Below are 15,910 nucleotides of genomic sequence, written 5' to 3' on the forward strand. Positions count from 1 at the left end.
GTGAGATTGGGTATGAATCAGACTAGCACCCTCCCCCGCCTAATTGCTCCAACTTGTGATAATCTCGTGACTTGTACCCAGACCACCTGAGTATAGTCTGCGGGTTATTTCCTATATCCTCCTCCATGCTACAGTTGGCAAAATGAATATGGTTCCACTCGTTTTGCTAATTTTCCTTCACTGCTCTCATGGGCAGGCTCCTCAGCCTGAACAGATTCACATTTCAGCCACAGGTAGGCGAAGTGAAATCTTCTTAGTTTTTAAATTAAGCTAGAAGGGGCGCTTGTGTATGTTCTTGACTTTGGTTAGTATTCGTCCTTTGGGAATTATGTAACTGATATAAACGAAAGTTTGTTTGCGAGAGCAATATTTGCACATTTGTGGAAAATATACTCTGCCTTTTGGTCAACAGAGCAAATTCGTTTTGGATAGTATGGGGTTTTACGGAAACCATTTTCTCGGCTCTCCCTAAAGCTGTTTTTTGAGTTGTCTTAGCTTGACGCCATCTTGTAACTTCCTTATTTCGTTACTTACCCGTTTCGTTTCGGCTGGGATTTAAGGCCATAGGAGTTTATGAAAACCTGAATAAAGCGTCCTGTATTCAGCATTCTGTTAATACTCAAACCATTGCCTATCAATAATATATTTTTTCCTGATACTGCATAGTGCGTCAAAAAGGCGTACTGTAACATGCGAGACGAAACGAAACGAAACGAAATGAAAATATGTTACTTTCGAAATGGAAATGTGCTAATGATTTGCAAATAGAAATCTGTAATCTGCGATTTCTATTTTGATCTGGCGTTAGATCAAGATAACAGCCTCCACTGATAAGTTTGAGTATTCGCATTTCCTGTTTGCTGTATAATATATGCATATTACTGGAGAATTTACATAAACGGTTAATCACTTCTGGGAGTTAAAGGGTTACCTTTTGTCTCCACTCCAATGTTATACTGTACTGCTTCTGCTTTGAGCTTCAACTTGTTTATACTTGTAAACAGGTTAACTCTTATTTATAGCAATATGGTCATACAAGCTGCCGTGTTGGTGTGTTTTGCTTTGATCACCTTGCTGCTTTAAACTAAATTTATCATTGAATCTAAAGATGGCTGACCGTGAAGAATCTCTTATGTACACGGCAAATATTGCATAAATCTATATACTTAAGCACAAAACAGTGAATATTTTTATTTATCACCTTACTTTATGACCAATACTGAGAAAGTAACTGGTGACTTTGAGCTGTTTTCCATAGGAAGGACTTTAAATGTTTAAAATAATCAACTCATTTTTGTTGTACTTGTTGTGGTTAGTGAAATACTAAAGACTCAAAAGGTTGGTCCATTCAAGGGTAGTCCTTTTGGGTTGTCCATCCAGGTAGACCATCAACTAGGCACAAACCCTGAATCATGCTAAGTTATTGTGAGTTATAAAAGATGAAACTTCAAATTGTAACCACAGGTTATAGAGAGTTTTTATTTTACTCTCAGGGGATCCTACAGAGATGATGATCACATGGACAACAATGGCTGCCACAAACTACACTATTGTGGAATACAACAAAGCCGGTTTTCCTCTTACATTGCGGGAATCTGGTAGCAACACAAAATTCACTGACCCACAGTCAGGAAAAGTAATAAGGTACATACACAGGGTGAAGCTGACTGGACTGGTTCCTGGTCAGAGATATGGTAGGTGACCTCAGTTGTTTTTAAAAAAAGCTTTGTTGCTTTTAAGCTTGATTTCCAGTTGTATCACTACAAAGAGGAAATTGTAAATATGCCTTGTCTCATCAGGCTCTCTAACAAAGTTTGTAGTTTAGGAAGAAGAAAGATTTTATAGAAAACTGAATTTTGCAAGAAATTTCTATGCACTCCAGATGTATACCCATGCTTATAGGGCCAGTTTGTGGGTCAATTACACTAAATATTGATTTCATATTGAAGTTGCTGTTGCATTTATTTTCCATTTACCATAATGTTAAGGAAATGCAAAATAGCTGTCAGTGCAGAGTGTTTCTGAGTAGGTGCTTCTCTACAGTTGTTAACAAATCCCTTAGTGTTAGATTTTCCCACTGACACAGGTCAACAGTTTTTATAATCCCCTGGTCAATTAATTTGCAGAATATCATTGTGGAGGATATGATGGTTGGAGTTCACTTTTTGCTTTCAATGCTATGAAGTCTGGTGAGGACTGGAGTCCAAGGATTGCCTTTTATGGAGATATGGGAACTGTAAATGCTAAATCTATCAGCTATTTGCAGGAAGATGCTCAAAATGGAAGATATGATGCCATCCTTCATGTGGGTGAGTCATAAATGACTATCATGCCTTTCACAACCAAGATCTTTGTATTTACTCTCATTGGAAAGGTCAGGTCAATAAGTTTGAAGGTAGAAGTAAAGGAAGAAATAGGAGGCAGCCAAGATACTGTGGATGTCATTTTGTTTCATAAGATTATATGCAGGAATGGGAATTATTAACTTCTAATGTGCTTGGCATTCCACAAGTTTGAATGAACCTTTGTGAAAAATCTGAATCTATAGAATCAATTTGCACTTGTTAACTTGTTACTGGTAAATTTAATTGTAGGATTATAATTTTATAAATGAAAATTATCTGATTGTTTACTTGCGTTTACGGTAAAACAAGGTGAAATTTTAAGAGCTCATATTTTCAATTATGTTCTTTCCCAGGTGACTTTGCTTATGATCTGTTTGAGGTTAGTCTGTATTCAGTCTACAATGATTCCATCAGCAGTTATGTTTCTAATCTGTTAGCTTTTTGGTGTAGAATACCTAATATCAATATTCTCAGATACTGCCTTTGGATAATTACTTTGATTTGAAGTACAGTGCTAACAAAAAAGGGGCAAATTTATGAGTATGCTATGGTTAACCCTTTTACTCCCACAAGTGACCAAGACAGAATTTCTCCTTACAATATCAATACAATATCAAGTAGGCAGGTGATGAGAATGGAGAAGAATATCAATCATGGGATTATTAGTTGATCCAATACCAAATTCTCTGAACTAACATCATAAGAATTGTTTGGCAGATAGTAAGGAGAATTACTAATTAGATCTTGGGAGTGAAAGGGTTAAGATAATAAAAATGATAACAATCTTTTTTAATGAAGGTAGCACATGATATGACAAGTTAATAATCAACAAAAAAGAAACAAATATAAAATGCCATGTAAATAATAAAATTTTCTACACATATTTATGACTGCAAAGTTATTTTGCAATGGATGCAAAACAAACCTAGCTTAGGGAGTTTGTTTTCCCAATTTGGCTTATAAATGAGCTCAGTGAGAAGCATGAAGACCTTTATTTCATGAGGAAGACTGTTCCAAATTTAGAAAGTGTAAGTGGGTTGGAAGAAAGAGAGGCATTATATTGTAAAGCAAATGTCTCCAAGGTAAATTTAAAGTACGAGATGTAAAGTAAGGTACATTTTGACCTTAGTTGTGGAATAAATTAAGCTTAGTGCATGTGCAACATGTTTTAGCTGTGACACAAATTGAATTAAAACTAATCTTCTGCATGGATTCAAACATCAGCAAGTTCTGTTTTCACAGTTTGATGCTCCTAACCAACCAAGTTGTAAGGAGCTTTAGTTATCAAGTTGGACCATGTCAGACATAAGTCTTGCATATTGTTAGGATCAGCAGTGTCAATTTAAACTTCCCAAGCGAGGGCCTTTTGTGTTCTTTCTCTAGATCCTCTCTAATTTCATAACTCCTTTTTTCCTTGGCTTCTTTGCCAACAGGATGAAGGACGAAATGGAGATGACTTTATGAATGAAATTCAGACAATTGCTGCCTATGTTCCCTACATGACATGTCCAGGAAATCATGAACGTTACTAGTAAGTTTTTCTTTTGTGTTTCCACAAAGTGTGTTAGTACATTGCAGCTTCAAAAGGTCAATAGAAGGAAATTAACTCAACAATCTTTAGTGTATATATGCTAGCACTAAAAAATCTGATATCTGAGTTCTAATGCAAGCCCAAAACTTAGATATATTCTGATCTTATTCCACAGCAACTTTTCCCACTACAAAAACAGGTTCTCAATGCCAGGAAATACCCAAGGGGTTTTTTACAGGTATGAGGTATACATGTAGCACAAATCATTTCAATCCCGGGAGTGATCAAAAAGTTAGTTCTCGTTACAGCACTAAAAGATTTATGGAAGAATGGTGACATGTTAAAGAAAAACTAAATATCAACTAGAGTGTTTTGCTTTAAATTGAGATAAATTTCTGAGAGCCAGAATTAGAACTTACAATGTATAGAAGACAGGGTGGAGGATGATATCTGGATGTATGGGGTGTAGGGATTATTATTATGTGACGAGCAGAGCAAAGCCACCTAATATTTTTTACTTGAATTGGTGCTTTTTGAAAGTTTGGTTTATTTTCTGGTTCACTATAGTGTGTTCATTAACAATGAACACAGTAATTTTTAATCCTTCAAATTATTATCCTATTTGATGTATTCTTATATACTAGGATCTAAGCCTAAGTCTAGCCTGTTCCAGGAAGACAGTTTGTGGGGATTAGAGGAAACATATTAAGTGCTTAAGATTTCATACTTGTATGGCACTCAACTATAGCAGCGTCCTTGAAAGAACCAGAAAGATAACCTTTCTGCAATTTAACTATTGAGCTAAAATTATGTGTACTCTGTCTAAGCTTTTTCAATAGCAGTAAAACCTAAATTCACCAAGGATCATTTTTGGCACGCATTAATAAACTAAATTGCCTCAGTATTTACATAAGCCTGTTTCTCTTGTGTTTGACCCAAACCGTCATTCATTTTTGTCTATTTTTGTCACATAGTTGGAACATTGGTCCTGCACATATTATCAGTTACTCTACAGAAGTCTACTTCTGGTTGGAGTTTGGAATTGAGCAGATTGTTCAGCAGTATGAGTGGTTGATCAGAGACCTCCAGGTAAATAAGTTTTAATGAAAAAAGCAAATTAATTTTGAAACAAACTTCACATTGTGCTGCAGTCGTAGGCAAGTGAGACACCTCCTAGTTTTAATCATTAAATCAGTTGATTTAAGTATGATTCATTATTCCAATGGATGTTTCACAGGAGGCAACACTTCCAGAAAACCGCAGTAAACGTCCCTGGATCATCACCATGGCTCACAAACCAATGTACTGCAGTAATGATGATAGTGATGACTGTACTAAAGCCAACAGCATAGTAAGATAGCTTTATTTCTTTATTTCCTGTCCTCTTTTTGTCCTTGGGATGAGAGTAAGGGGGGAAAACCCAGTCACCCTAAGTGCTTGGAGAATTACAAAGGGCAGGCTCTTTGAAATATAGCCTGCAGGACAAGTGCCATTCTTGCATTTACACAATAAAGGAGGCAAGCTTAAGGTGGGCACAAAAGGTGAATAACATGTGATAGGAGGAACATGGAAAAATGAGGATATTACTCACACTATTGATCTTGGCCGTAGGTGATCTAAGTAAGAACAATTGGGTGCAAACAGGAGTCATTGTTTTTTGTGTTCTAATGGTTATGATGTCTTGCTCCTATGCATGCATGGATTTCATGTTCTGATAAATAAGACTGCAGATTTTCTGTGATTTGGGAGTTGTCTAGTTTTATTCGAGTAGTGCCGCTAATGCTCAGCTACAAAAGGAAATCATATCACCTAAGTATGGATAAAAATATTCATCAGAAAAGGCTCAATAGATTTACAATGTATTTGCTTTTGTGCATAACATGAAAATCACTTTCAGTTTAATTGTGATGCAGCATATTTATTCTCTAAGTTTGTGCTGAATGTGATGCTTTTGTAGATTCGCACTGGAATAACCTCTAAGCATCTGTGGCCTTTGGAAGAATTGTTTTACAAATATGGTATGAAGATCTTGATTTTATTCAGTATTTGATGGTATTTGTACCATGTTGAGTACTTTGCAAGCAATTTCAGCTGCCAAACTTAAATGTCTTATAGGGATTTAGCTACTAGTATATGAAAAGTGTCAAGATTTGCTGGATGTTATAATTTGAATAAGATTTCCCTACAGCCCATACTTAATCATACATACAGCGCTTGGATCAAGAAAACAAAGGCAAGAGCGATAGGTTGCCTTTAATCCCCACCCTTGATACCCTAAGAAGGTAAGGCTGAAGATCTGTTACGGTAGCTCGATGATTTTAAAGGAGGTGGAGCTGCGAGAAAGAGCAACGAAATTTCTCTGGCGGATCTTAAACGTAGTTCACGGGTCGCACGTCACGGGTCACTGGCTACTGTTAGATGTCAACGATGTTAAGCAAGACCTGTTACCCGCAACCTGTTAGCCCTGACCTGCCACCCGTGACCCTTGACCTGCGTTCATGGCCAACTTAACTTTCTCCTACAATTTTCTTTCCCAAGCCTTCCTTTTAGGGGCCTCGCCACTCAACGCATTAAAAGTCACACACAACGCCTGCTACGCAGGTTACATTTTCATGTGATCCTCCAATCCTGGTTATGCTGCACTCATCGCCTTGGCTTTCTTTATACCGGATAATTTTCCCAGCCCAAAAAGGAGAGTGTCAAATTTTGGAGTAAAAAGTAAATTGTTCAAATGGTTACGTGTTTGTCTCAGGTACACTTCTCTCTTTTGAAGTTAAAAAAGCCTTTGTCTTCCAAAATACAGACTTACCCCCCCCCCCCCCCCCAACCCCTTCTCCCTTAAGTCATGCCCCCTCTCGCGCAAAACCCCGCCCAAATTATCATACTAAATCGTACAGCCTTTCAAAACGGAGATTACATTGAACGCATCAGTGGCTGACCGGCACTTCTGATCAGTTATATTTTACTGCTGGTATTTCAGGTGTAGACATGATGTTTGAAGCTCATGAGCACTCTTATGAAAGACTGTGGCCTATTTATGACATGCAGGTAAGACTCCTGCTGACATTTCAGTTTCTCCTTAAATGAACTCCGCATATTAAAACACTTAAACACTAAATTCTTTGTCTGTCTCTTTCTAGGTTTGCAATGGGTCTTTGGAGGAGCCATACACCAATCCCTGTGCCCCCGTTCATATCGTCACTGGTTCAGCGGTATGTCAGCTATCAGTATTGATGCTTGCTAATGAATTCACAGACTATCATGTTGCATGAAATTTTGTGTGGGTTTTTATTTCTGCAGATTAGTAGTTTAATCGGCCTCAAAAGTAGCAAAATAGAGCAAATATGGTATTTAAGTCAGTATGCCAACCAGACATCAAATATACTGGCACATCGTAGTTCAACCCCAAAGATACAAAGGCAACCAGTCATTAATGCAGAACAAGCACATTGCATTGCTTCGGAGCGGTTTCTATCGGTACCTCTCGTGTTCTTTGTCGAGAGACACTTAAGACTTTGGGGGTAGTTGCAAAACTCGTCGGGAGAAACGAAGCTCTTCTCGAGATAGTTCACGCGAGAAACGAGATCCTTCAGGGGCAGAGACGGGATCCTCTTTGGAGAGGGGGGGTGGGTGGGTCTTGAGAATCGAGATTGATCTCCTAATAAAAGAGACGCGATTTACTGCACACTGGTGACGTACATATGACTTAATATCTGTAGTGTATCGATACGGTTCATGACTTAGAAGTCGTAACAGATATCTAACTGTGCCTAAAAGCGCTCAAAATGTTTGTTTAGAAGGATGCTTTTATGTAACTTGGCGTATTTTTTTCCAGGGATGTTATTCTAAGCATGACCCCTTCAAGAAGGAGAAACCATACTGGACGGCTTTCCGCACTTTGAATTATGGTTTTTCGCAGATGACAATCTTCAATAAGACGCACATTGGCATACAGCAAGTTGACGTCGATCTGGTAGGTGCATGGAAAGAGGAAACTCAAGGGATTTCTTCTTAGGGATTTTTCTCATAGCTTAGGGGGATTCCCGCTACCTACATGGTATACTAGTCTCGAATTGTCCGTTACCGGTTACATTATGGTGATGAAGATAAGTTTTCTAAGGTCTTATGTTCTTACTTTGCCGATTGAAAATGAGAAATAAGTGTTGTAACATTTGTCACGAACGTGGGGCAAAGAGGTTCTGTGTTCTCCGGTGTGGAATCGAACCACAGCCAGTTCCTTTTTCAGGTCCAGTGTTCTACAAACTGAACTAGAGAAGAGATTTTCTCTTCTCTCCCCTTTGTACGAGGCATTTATCGAAATGTGTTTCTTGTTTCCTTGCCATTTTATCTTGGGATTATCGTAGTTGTTTTTGCTGAAGAGATGGGGATTTCTAATCTTGTGCATGACAGTGAAATAACTTTGGAATTACATTTTCTGTTTACTTTGATCAGGGAGGAGAGGTTGTTGACGAAATAATGCTGATAAAGGATGTTCATGGACCAGAGGCCTGGGTTAGGAAGGATGTGAAGAATTGAAAGCTGAGGAAAACGGCGATATTCACTACATCGCCTGTCGGAATCTTGCACCCTATCCAGGAATGATTAAATGTTGGTTTTTCTTATTTGTATGAATATGCCTGTATTGAAACACTCTTTAGAGAACCCTGGGTAATTTCTTAGCGTATCTTATCTCTATCCTCTCTTGATCACAATGAAAATTGCACACACGGACTCTGTTTTGAAAAAACCCGATGTTTAAGCTATTAGAATCTGTGAATAGGGGCGTTCAATGAGAAAGGATAGTTATAATTTATTTGTAGCAGCTGGTTATGGAAGTACCAGTTTAATTTGTTATATGTTGTGGCAGTGTAATCTCGGTTAAGTGTCGGACTCGTACCATTGTGCTTATGAAGCAGACGAGGCCATAAGTTTTAGGACCACCTTAGACATAAATTGTGAATGTCATTTATTGTAGGGACTGCATTGTAAATCATGCAGCATGTTACCGTCAGCATCTAATGCTATGTTTGCTATGATTAGTAGGGTTTTTTTTCAACTTTCGAACAAATTTTGTAACTTTAGATTCTAGCGGTCAACTAACTTTGACCTGATAAAAATTTAATAAAAATAAAACAAAACAAAAAAAATTTATTTCAGTATCATAATGCACAGACAGAAAGCTGTAATTTACCTTATTCAGGTAGGTCTTAAAAGTACATCACTTAAAATGATTTTTAATTTTTTACATTAACACAAATAAAACTGAAAGTTAATTTTGCGTGTGAAATATACACGAGCCTGTTGGACGAGTTGTGAAGTGTTCATATCTTGGTGACGCGAAACATCCATGTCAATAAATCGGTTAAAATTGTATGACATAACGAACGATATATGGTGAACAAGATTACGAGCAGTCCCTGGCAAGTCAGTGGCATACGTAGAAAAAAAAACGAATAAGAAAAATTGATAGCACTAAAGAAGTGAGGTGCACGAAAGGTAGCATCACTCCCAAAGTTCTAAGCAACGCGCCAACATCACTTTTTTGGCTGATTTTTTGACTGCCACAACATACTTTGCCAATAGGGAGGGAGTGGTGGTAGCTTAATAGTGAACATGTGCCTTTCTAGCGGCCTGTTTTTATTTGAACTTGAACTCTGTATACCATGAGCTCCACTTATTTGGTGAATACCCAAAAATGAACTACCGAAAAGCATAAGAAAAACTTCCTTTGTTTTGTTTTTGTTTTTGTTTTTTTAAGAACACGGATAGTTTTTGATTCAATTCGATTACTACGGTGACCTTACTTTTACGTATTATTCAGCCAATGAAACATACTTTTTGGAAATGTGAAGTCGAGAAAATCCGAGCTAACAGCTGACGTTTATCGCTTATTCGAATCGTCTTTCTATATTCGAGCTCTTCTAAAAGTGCAAAATAGTACTATGATTTAAAGCAAATCAAAATAATATAAATATAAATCATATAAAACCAGAGAATAAAAAAGAACTGTTTAATTAAATAGAAATGTTTTTTTGTCCATAACTCACATTTTCTCAAAAATAAAAAACCTGCAAATTATCGATCGCCAGCGAGAAGCGAGGTTAAGGCGACGTTTTGGAAAAACAAAGTCAGGTACAATGCACAAAATTGCCCATTCTTCCCTTTCACATGTCAGAAACGACTTTTAATTGTGGTTATTTCATGGGTATTATCCAGGCACCTGGTCCATGGTGGTGTTTTGTAATCCACACATTATCGATGATTTTTCCTCCCTGTTAAGAGAAAAAAGCACGAGGAAAAAAATTTAACCAAGAATGTTATTCTTTCGTTGTGGACACAGTTTATAAAGTTGGATCATCTAAAACCGATAATAAGGCAAAGGAAACACAACAAAATTGTGCTCCTCCTTTTAGTCAATATTTATCGCCTGTAGGGGGGGGGGGGGGGGAAACATTATCACATTATTTTTTAGGGGAACGGACAGGGCATAAGTCGTCGCCAACAGAATACAATGGGGACTATGGAAAATTGACTGCCAATTAACTGGCAATGGGGGGGGGGGGGGGGGAAGGGCCGGGTTTAACAACTAAGTTGCTAACGTGAATTGGCCACCGTAGAGGGAACATACAAAGCTAATGCGCAGCTTTACAGTCTCTCTACGGTGGCCAGGTCACTTTATTAAACCAGCTGATTAAAGTATCTTTTACAAAGAAATTGTCTTCTTCAACTAACACGATTTGATAAACAGTTGCCGCAGGTGAGTTGTTGAGACGGCCCTGATAAGATGTGGAGAATTGTTTGCAATGCACCCTAATCCTAGCTTGTCAGTGGCGTTGCAGGACAGCAGTGAAGCGTATCATCAGCAATTTAAACGAGGAGTGGTAAGGGCAAGACAGCATATTATTTTAAGTAAGCCCATCTTGTATGCAACATAGCATGCACTTCGACCTTCGACCGTTGACCGCAACCAAAGAGTACGCCCACAGGCTCACCTTATCAACACTGACTTGCTCCATATACAGATGCGTTTTGTTGTGAATTTTCATTCTTGTGTAGCCGTAATCCAAGGCCCGATATGCTGTCCATGGACCATACTTTGGCTTAAAAGCATCGTGGTGTTCTTTGCATCCCTGCGGATGTAACTCGTTTGTAAATTTATTTGAATTTAGATTGTATGTTCATCGAGACTGTTAGTTACTTCTTGCCATATGTTTGGCTTCACTCCCGATTTTTAGGGTGATTTGACAATGCATAGTATTTTCTGTAAAATAGTCTTTTCGTATTCAAAGATAGAGCTCATCTTCAGACACGCAATCTTATTAACTTTCCCTCAAAGACCCTTTTCCCTCATTGGTTGAGGCGGTCATCAAGGCAGTGCGTTTGGTGTTACCACCATGCACCACGGTCCTAGTTTCCCGCCCTTCGCCAACGAAACGCAAGCCCGTGAGGATGAGGTGAGGCCTATACTCAATAATCATAGTGGCAATTCTCGTTATATGAACTATCTGCGTCTCTCAACACTGGGTCTTTAAATAAAACAGAGCGCCTAAAGATTTGGGAGCGTGGAAATAATATTGTTGCTCAGGGAATAAGAACACTGCTTTCATCTGTTAGAATACTTACTTTTATCAGATATAGAATTTGATAAAGAGGAGAACAATTAAAACGAACTTTCATTTTTCATTTTATGCTAAAATGCAAATATAGCATGAATTCTTGCAAGTGCCATACCGCTGATCCTGTGATAATGTGAACGGGGGCGCATGGGTTGATGTACGCATTTTCCAAAGGACTCCGGCAAAGCTACAACGAAAAAATATTTATCGATTAAGAACGAGAGATGGATAGCAGAAAATAAAACAATACTAAGAGGTTGCCCATTTTATCATTTTATTTTCGAGGGTAAGTTACTAAAGAAACTGTGGTGCTGCGTCGGTGGGAGAGTATAACAAGATAATTTGGTAATATCAACTGAGTTGATATCGCAGATTGGCCACTGTGAACAGTTTAATAGCTGAAGTTTAGAGCGTTAGCGCTTCGTCAAAGCGATGGACGAAGGGCTAACGCTCGAAACGCCAGCTTTTAAACTCTTTACGGTGGGCAATTTACGTAATCAACTCATTTTATATAACTTAAGTAAACCCTTTTTTATATTCGCTCAGGGTGGATGTGCAGCGGTAATACAATAAAAATTACTTAAGAATAACTTTGTTATGTGTCTGTTGAGTTCTGGATCACAGAAGATGCTCAAATAACATGAAAAAAAAATCGGTGACTCTCTCGCCAGCGACTTGTTTGTCACTTTTCCTCGAACCACAATTTACGTCATCTGTGATCTTGAACTAAACAAACAAACAAACGGCAAAATGGAAATTTACCTTTCGGTTGTAAACAGGATAAAGTCTTTCGTAAGAATGTTCATGAGCCCACACCATTAGATCAACACCTGATGGTTAACGAGATAATAACACTTTTTATGTTTCCACATAACGAGAACGAATCAAGCGTCTTTTTCTATTGGTGAGAAAATAAAATTTACCCACCGTACTTATAGAAAAGATCCTCCAGTCCATATTTTGAATTTAGACCAGTACGAACCTTGGAAAAAATACATAATATTAATAGTAATTCAGTGTTGATAGAAAAATATGATTTACCGTTTAAACAAATTTTATTACATATTTTGTTTAAGTTTGTGCTTCTGCCAGCGTTGCAATCAAACTTTTTCAGCTACCGAAGACTGCAACTCCTAACAGTTGATGTATGGTATGTAAAGTTGGATATATGGAAGGCGAGAGGTTGCTCGAATTTCTTCCATATGAGCTCCGAAAGTGATCCTTTTGTGCAAGGTGGCAAAAACTTGCAACAACTGAACGCAATGAATGTTGTGTAGCTACACCAAATTATAAATGCTGCTAAATTGATAACACCGAGAGTAGAAATTTACACTACTAACAAAGTCTGGTCCAGGAATTCAGGGTGAAAAATAATGCATGCAAATTCACGTTATATTGCGAAAATTACAGGAAGCATATGAACAAATTAAACAAAAACTCTGAGTTATGCGGAATAAGAGTACTTGCTAACATCTAAGAGTTCTCTTTCCGGTGTTACATCAGCTCTCTGAAATAAAAAAAACTCACCTTGCTTTCGTTCTGAGTGCAGTCATCACCATCAGCATTTGAACAATACATAGGCCTGTGACCCATCGTAATAATCCACGGACGTTTGGCTCGATTACTTTTCTTTGTTGCTTCCTGTTAAATCAATTACAAACTTAAGGTGTTAAAACATGTGTCTGTCTCCATTCTCTTAAGAAGACGCGGTTTCAGTGTCGAATTAGAATGTGGTAGTTTCCTGGATGCTTATCTATTAATTATTATTATTATTATCATCATCATCATCATCATCATTATTATTATTATTATTTAGTATCATATTATCGTTAGGATAAAATGTATTGGTATCGTTATCATTAATATTTAGTATTATATCATCATGATTATTTATATTATCATTTTTTCTGAATTTGGTGGGAACGATTATAAACAGATCGATTCTTGGCAGTCGAAGACTAGTGGAAGGGAAGAATACAAGTCATATTATGTGACGCACGACAAACATGTCGAAGATCCTTCACGTTTTAAAACACTCTAAAAAAAAAAATTTTCACCTTGAGATCAGCCTCTAACCACTTGTACTGATTTGCGATCTGTTCAGATCCATACTCGCGGTAAAAGAAGTAGAATTCCGTGGAAATACTTATTATATGAGCTGGACCAATGTTCCAGCTACAAAAAAAAAAGGAAAAAAATCACATATATAGACAAGCTGAGTAAAATTTGAACTCGACCCTTAACCGTACCTGTAAAACATGTCATCAGAGGGCATGGAAAACCTGTTTTTGTAGTTTGAAAAATTGCTGAAAGAAAAGGACAAAGACACAGTAAGGAGGAATGAGTGTACAGATACATGTAAGAGTCTTTCACAATTTAATTCCGTTACTTGTTTTAATTTTGTAACGTAACCTTTGTCTTAAGGAGATGCGTCAAATTATAGTCTTTGAGTTTATTAAACATCGCCAAAGTAGGAACATACCGAACCAAGAGATTATAATTCTTGATCACACCAAGAGATTATAAAATCTCTTGATCAAACAAGGTCAAAAGTGGTCAAAGATGGAAAAGAAAAGCACAAATTGGAAACATCTGTCTTCAACTTCGTTCTCAGGGCTTTTTACTTTCCTCTCTCGCTCTAGGAACGAGATTGTTAACACGTACTTTCTCCTTACAATATCAATACATTATCCAGCTGGACTGGAGGCAGCTCGCACGCCACATGACTTACTAGGCAGTTTCATGGTTTCCGGGACACGTCATGTACGGAATTCGGGCTGCAATTGGTTGAATTTGATTCATGAATTTGTCACCAATCCGTGCATTGTCCTAGAAATAAAGTCAATGTCATTCAAATAATTAACCAGAAAATCAGACTCAGACCAGAAACTAATAGAAGTACAAAAAGTGAAAACAGACTTAGTGTTCTGCTAATTTTGATTAGCCTTGGGAGTTCTTGCATTTCTTTTTGTGGGTGGTGCATACGTGTATCGTCTGATGAATAGCCAATGAGAGAGCCGGAATAAAAGACCACGTGATCTGATTTTGGTGACTGAATCAATCAGCCGTCTTGAGTTTCAGTCCTGACATCTGATTGGCCAGACACCGGCTGTTCTCTTTTTTCTTGTGTTGTCATTAGCCAACGAGTCGCAGAGCCATTACTATAGCCTGTAAGTATCAATCTCTGGGGTTGATCATGTCTTTCGCAGATCCTATTTACAAAGTTATCATTTTCACTCTACGTCTTTTGCAGTATTCCCATTTAGATACTTACCGAGTCCATGTTATAAGCAAAATCACCTATGTTGAAGAAGAACAACGGTATACGAATACTAAGTAACTCCTCCTGATAAAAAATACCTGTATTAATCCATTCTGTGTTATGGCTTGTGTAATTGGTCAAGAGGGATGTGTAACTAAACAAGGTATAAGGTTTTATTCTCGGTGCAAGAGAAACCATGCAAAATATTTACGCATCATTTTCCTGCGTTTTTCCCTCTCGTTTAGTGGGACAGTCTGTAATCAACATTTCGTCCATTCTCATTCTCTCCTACGCTTCTAAAAATGTATTATCTGAGGTTTTATCTCGGATCTTATTGTTGTGACAACATACTCCGAGAGATTTTCTAGTTTAAGGATAATTCTTAGCTCATGACAGTGATAAGGACGATAATGAAGATGATGAAGTTTATGACTAATCAAGTTTAGTTTTGATTTGTGAAAATACATTAAATCACTCTTTTTACTCGTTTAAAATTACACTCGAATAACCCAATGGCGCAAAAAGTATAAAAATATGCTCACCAACATGCAATATAACATCAAAGTTTCCATTTAAAGCTTCGGATGTAAGCAATGAAAGTGACTGTCCGTCTGTTCCCATATCTCCGTACAAAGCTATGCGCGGGCTCCAATCCCCCCCACTCCTGAGAGTCTTGAAGGTGTACACCTCACTCCAGAGGTCGTCCCCTCCACAGCGGTAATCTAGAATAAAATTAATCATCCAACCCATGTAAGAAAATTGTGTCTCGGCAGCTAATAGTTAATGATGGCCGTGAGAGAGTAAAAAAATGGTCTTGTGGAGTCTTGCTAGCTCCCAGAACCTCCAAACAAATTGTTTGAAAGGGTAGGGCAATATCAGCATATGACTGGCCAGTAACCGAATTTTAAGAAATAATCTATGACTGGCCGTATATATTTCTCATTCTCCAAAAACAGGGCTTCCTTGAAATGCCGAGGCAATAACGTCGTACTTCGAAGGTTTGTCTGACGTCCGATCGTTATCCTGCATCCATTCAAACAATCATCATGAAATTCCAAAACGCAATTCATCTAATATTAAGAGATAAAAAAACTGTATTCAAATCGTTTGTTATCATCACAAGTGGAATTTTCTTTTTCAACGTTTCAAATAACCT

At 37.7% G+C, this 15,910-nt stretch overlaps 2 protein-coding genes across 2 annotated transcripts in view; one reads left to right on the forward strand and one right to left on the reverse strand.

Annotated features, from left to right (window-relative positions):
* Nucleotides 1-62: 62 nt before the first annotated feature.
* LOC113681196 (acid phosphatase type 7) lies at nucleotides 63-9,149 on the forward strand. The gene is made up of 13 exons (XM_027198272.2): nucleotides 63-233; nucleotides 1,494-1,694; nucleotides 2,127-2,309; nucleotides 2,699-2,724; nucleotides 3,779-3,876; nucleotides 4,052-4,114; nucleotides 4,851-4,965; nucleotides 5,114-5,227; nucleotides 5,834-5,894; nucleotides 6,857-6,924; nucleotides 7,017-7,088; nucleotides 7,712-7,849; nucleotides 8,329-9,149. The coding sequence occupies exons 1-13, from the start codon at nucleotides 143-145 to the stop codon at nucleotides 8,410-8,412; spliced, it is 1,314 nt and encodes a 437-aa protein (XP_027054073.2). The 5' UTR covers nucleotides 63-142; the 3' UTR covers nucleotides 8,413-9,149.
* A 454-nt stretch (nucleotides 9,150-9,603) lies between these two features.
* Nucleotides 9,604-15,910, reverse strand: part of LOC113681187 (acid phosphatase type 7) — a 14,158-nt gene continuing 7,851 nt past the window's right edge. Inside the window, exons 3-13 of the mRNA XM_027198259.2 lie at nucleotides 15,297-15,476; nucleotides 14,767-14,792; nucleotides 14,224-14,321; nucleotides 13,742-13,798; nucleotides 13,550-13,667; nucleotides 13,020-13,133; nucleotides 12,420-12,474; nucleotides 12,255-12,322; nucleotides 11,608-11,679; nucleotides 10,869-11,006; nucleotides 9,604-10,148 (exon numbers count right to left, since the gene is read on the reverse strand). Of these exons, the coding sequence (XP_027054060.2) occupies nucleotides 10,071-10,148; nucleotides 10,869-11,006; nucleotides 11,608-11,679; nucleotides 12,255-12,322; nucleotides 12,420-12,474; nucleotides 13,020-13,133; nucleotides 13,550-13,667; nucleotides 13,742-13,798; nucleotides 14,224-14,321; nucleotides 14,767-14,792; nucleotides 15,297-15,476 (1,004 nt within the window). The 3' untranslated portion in view covers nucleotides 9,604-10,070. The remainder of the gene's footprint in view (nucleotides 10,149-10,868; nucleotides 11,007-11,607; nucleotides 11,680-12,254; nucleotides 12,323-12,419; nucleotides 12,475-13,019; nucleotides 13,134-13,549; nucleotides 13,668-13,741; nucleotides 13,799-14,223; nucleotides 14,322-14,766; nucleotides 14,793-15,296; nucleotides 15,477-15,910) is intronic.

This window comes from Pocillopora damicornis, chromosome 7 (genome assembly GCF_964200805.1).
Source record: "Pocillopora damicornis chromosome 7, jaPocDami1.2, whole genome shotgun sequence".
Taxonomy (NCBI): domain Eukaryota; kingdom Metazoa; phylum Cnidaria; class Anthozoa; order Scleractinia; family Pocilloporidae; genus Pocillopora; species Pocillopora damicornis.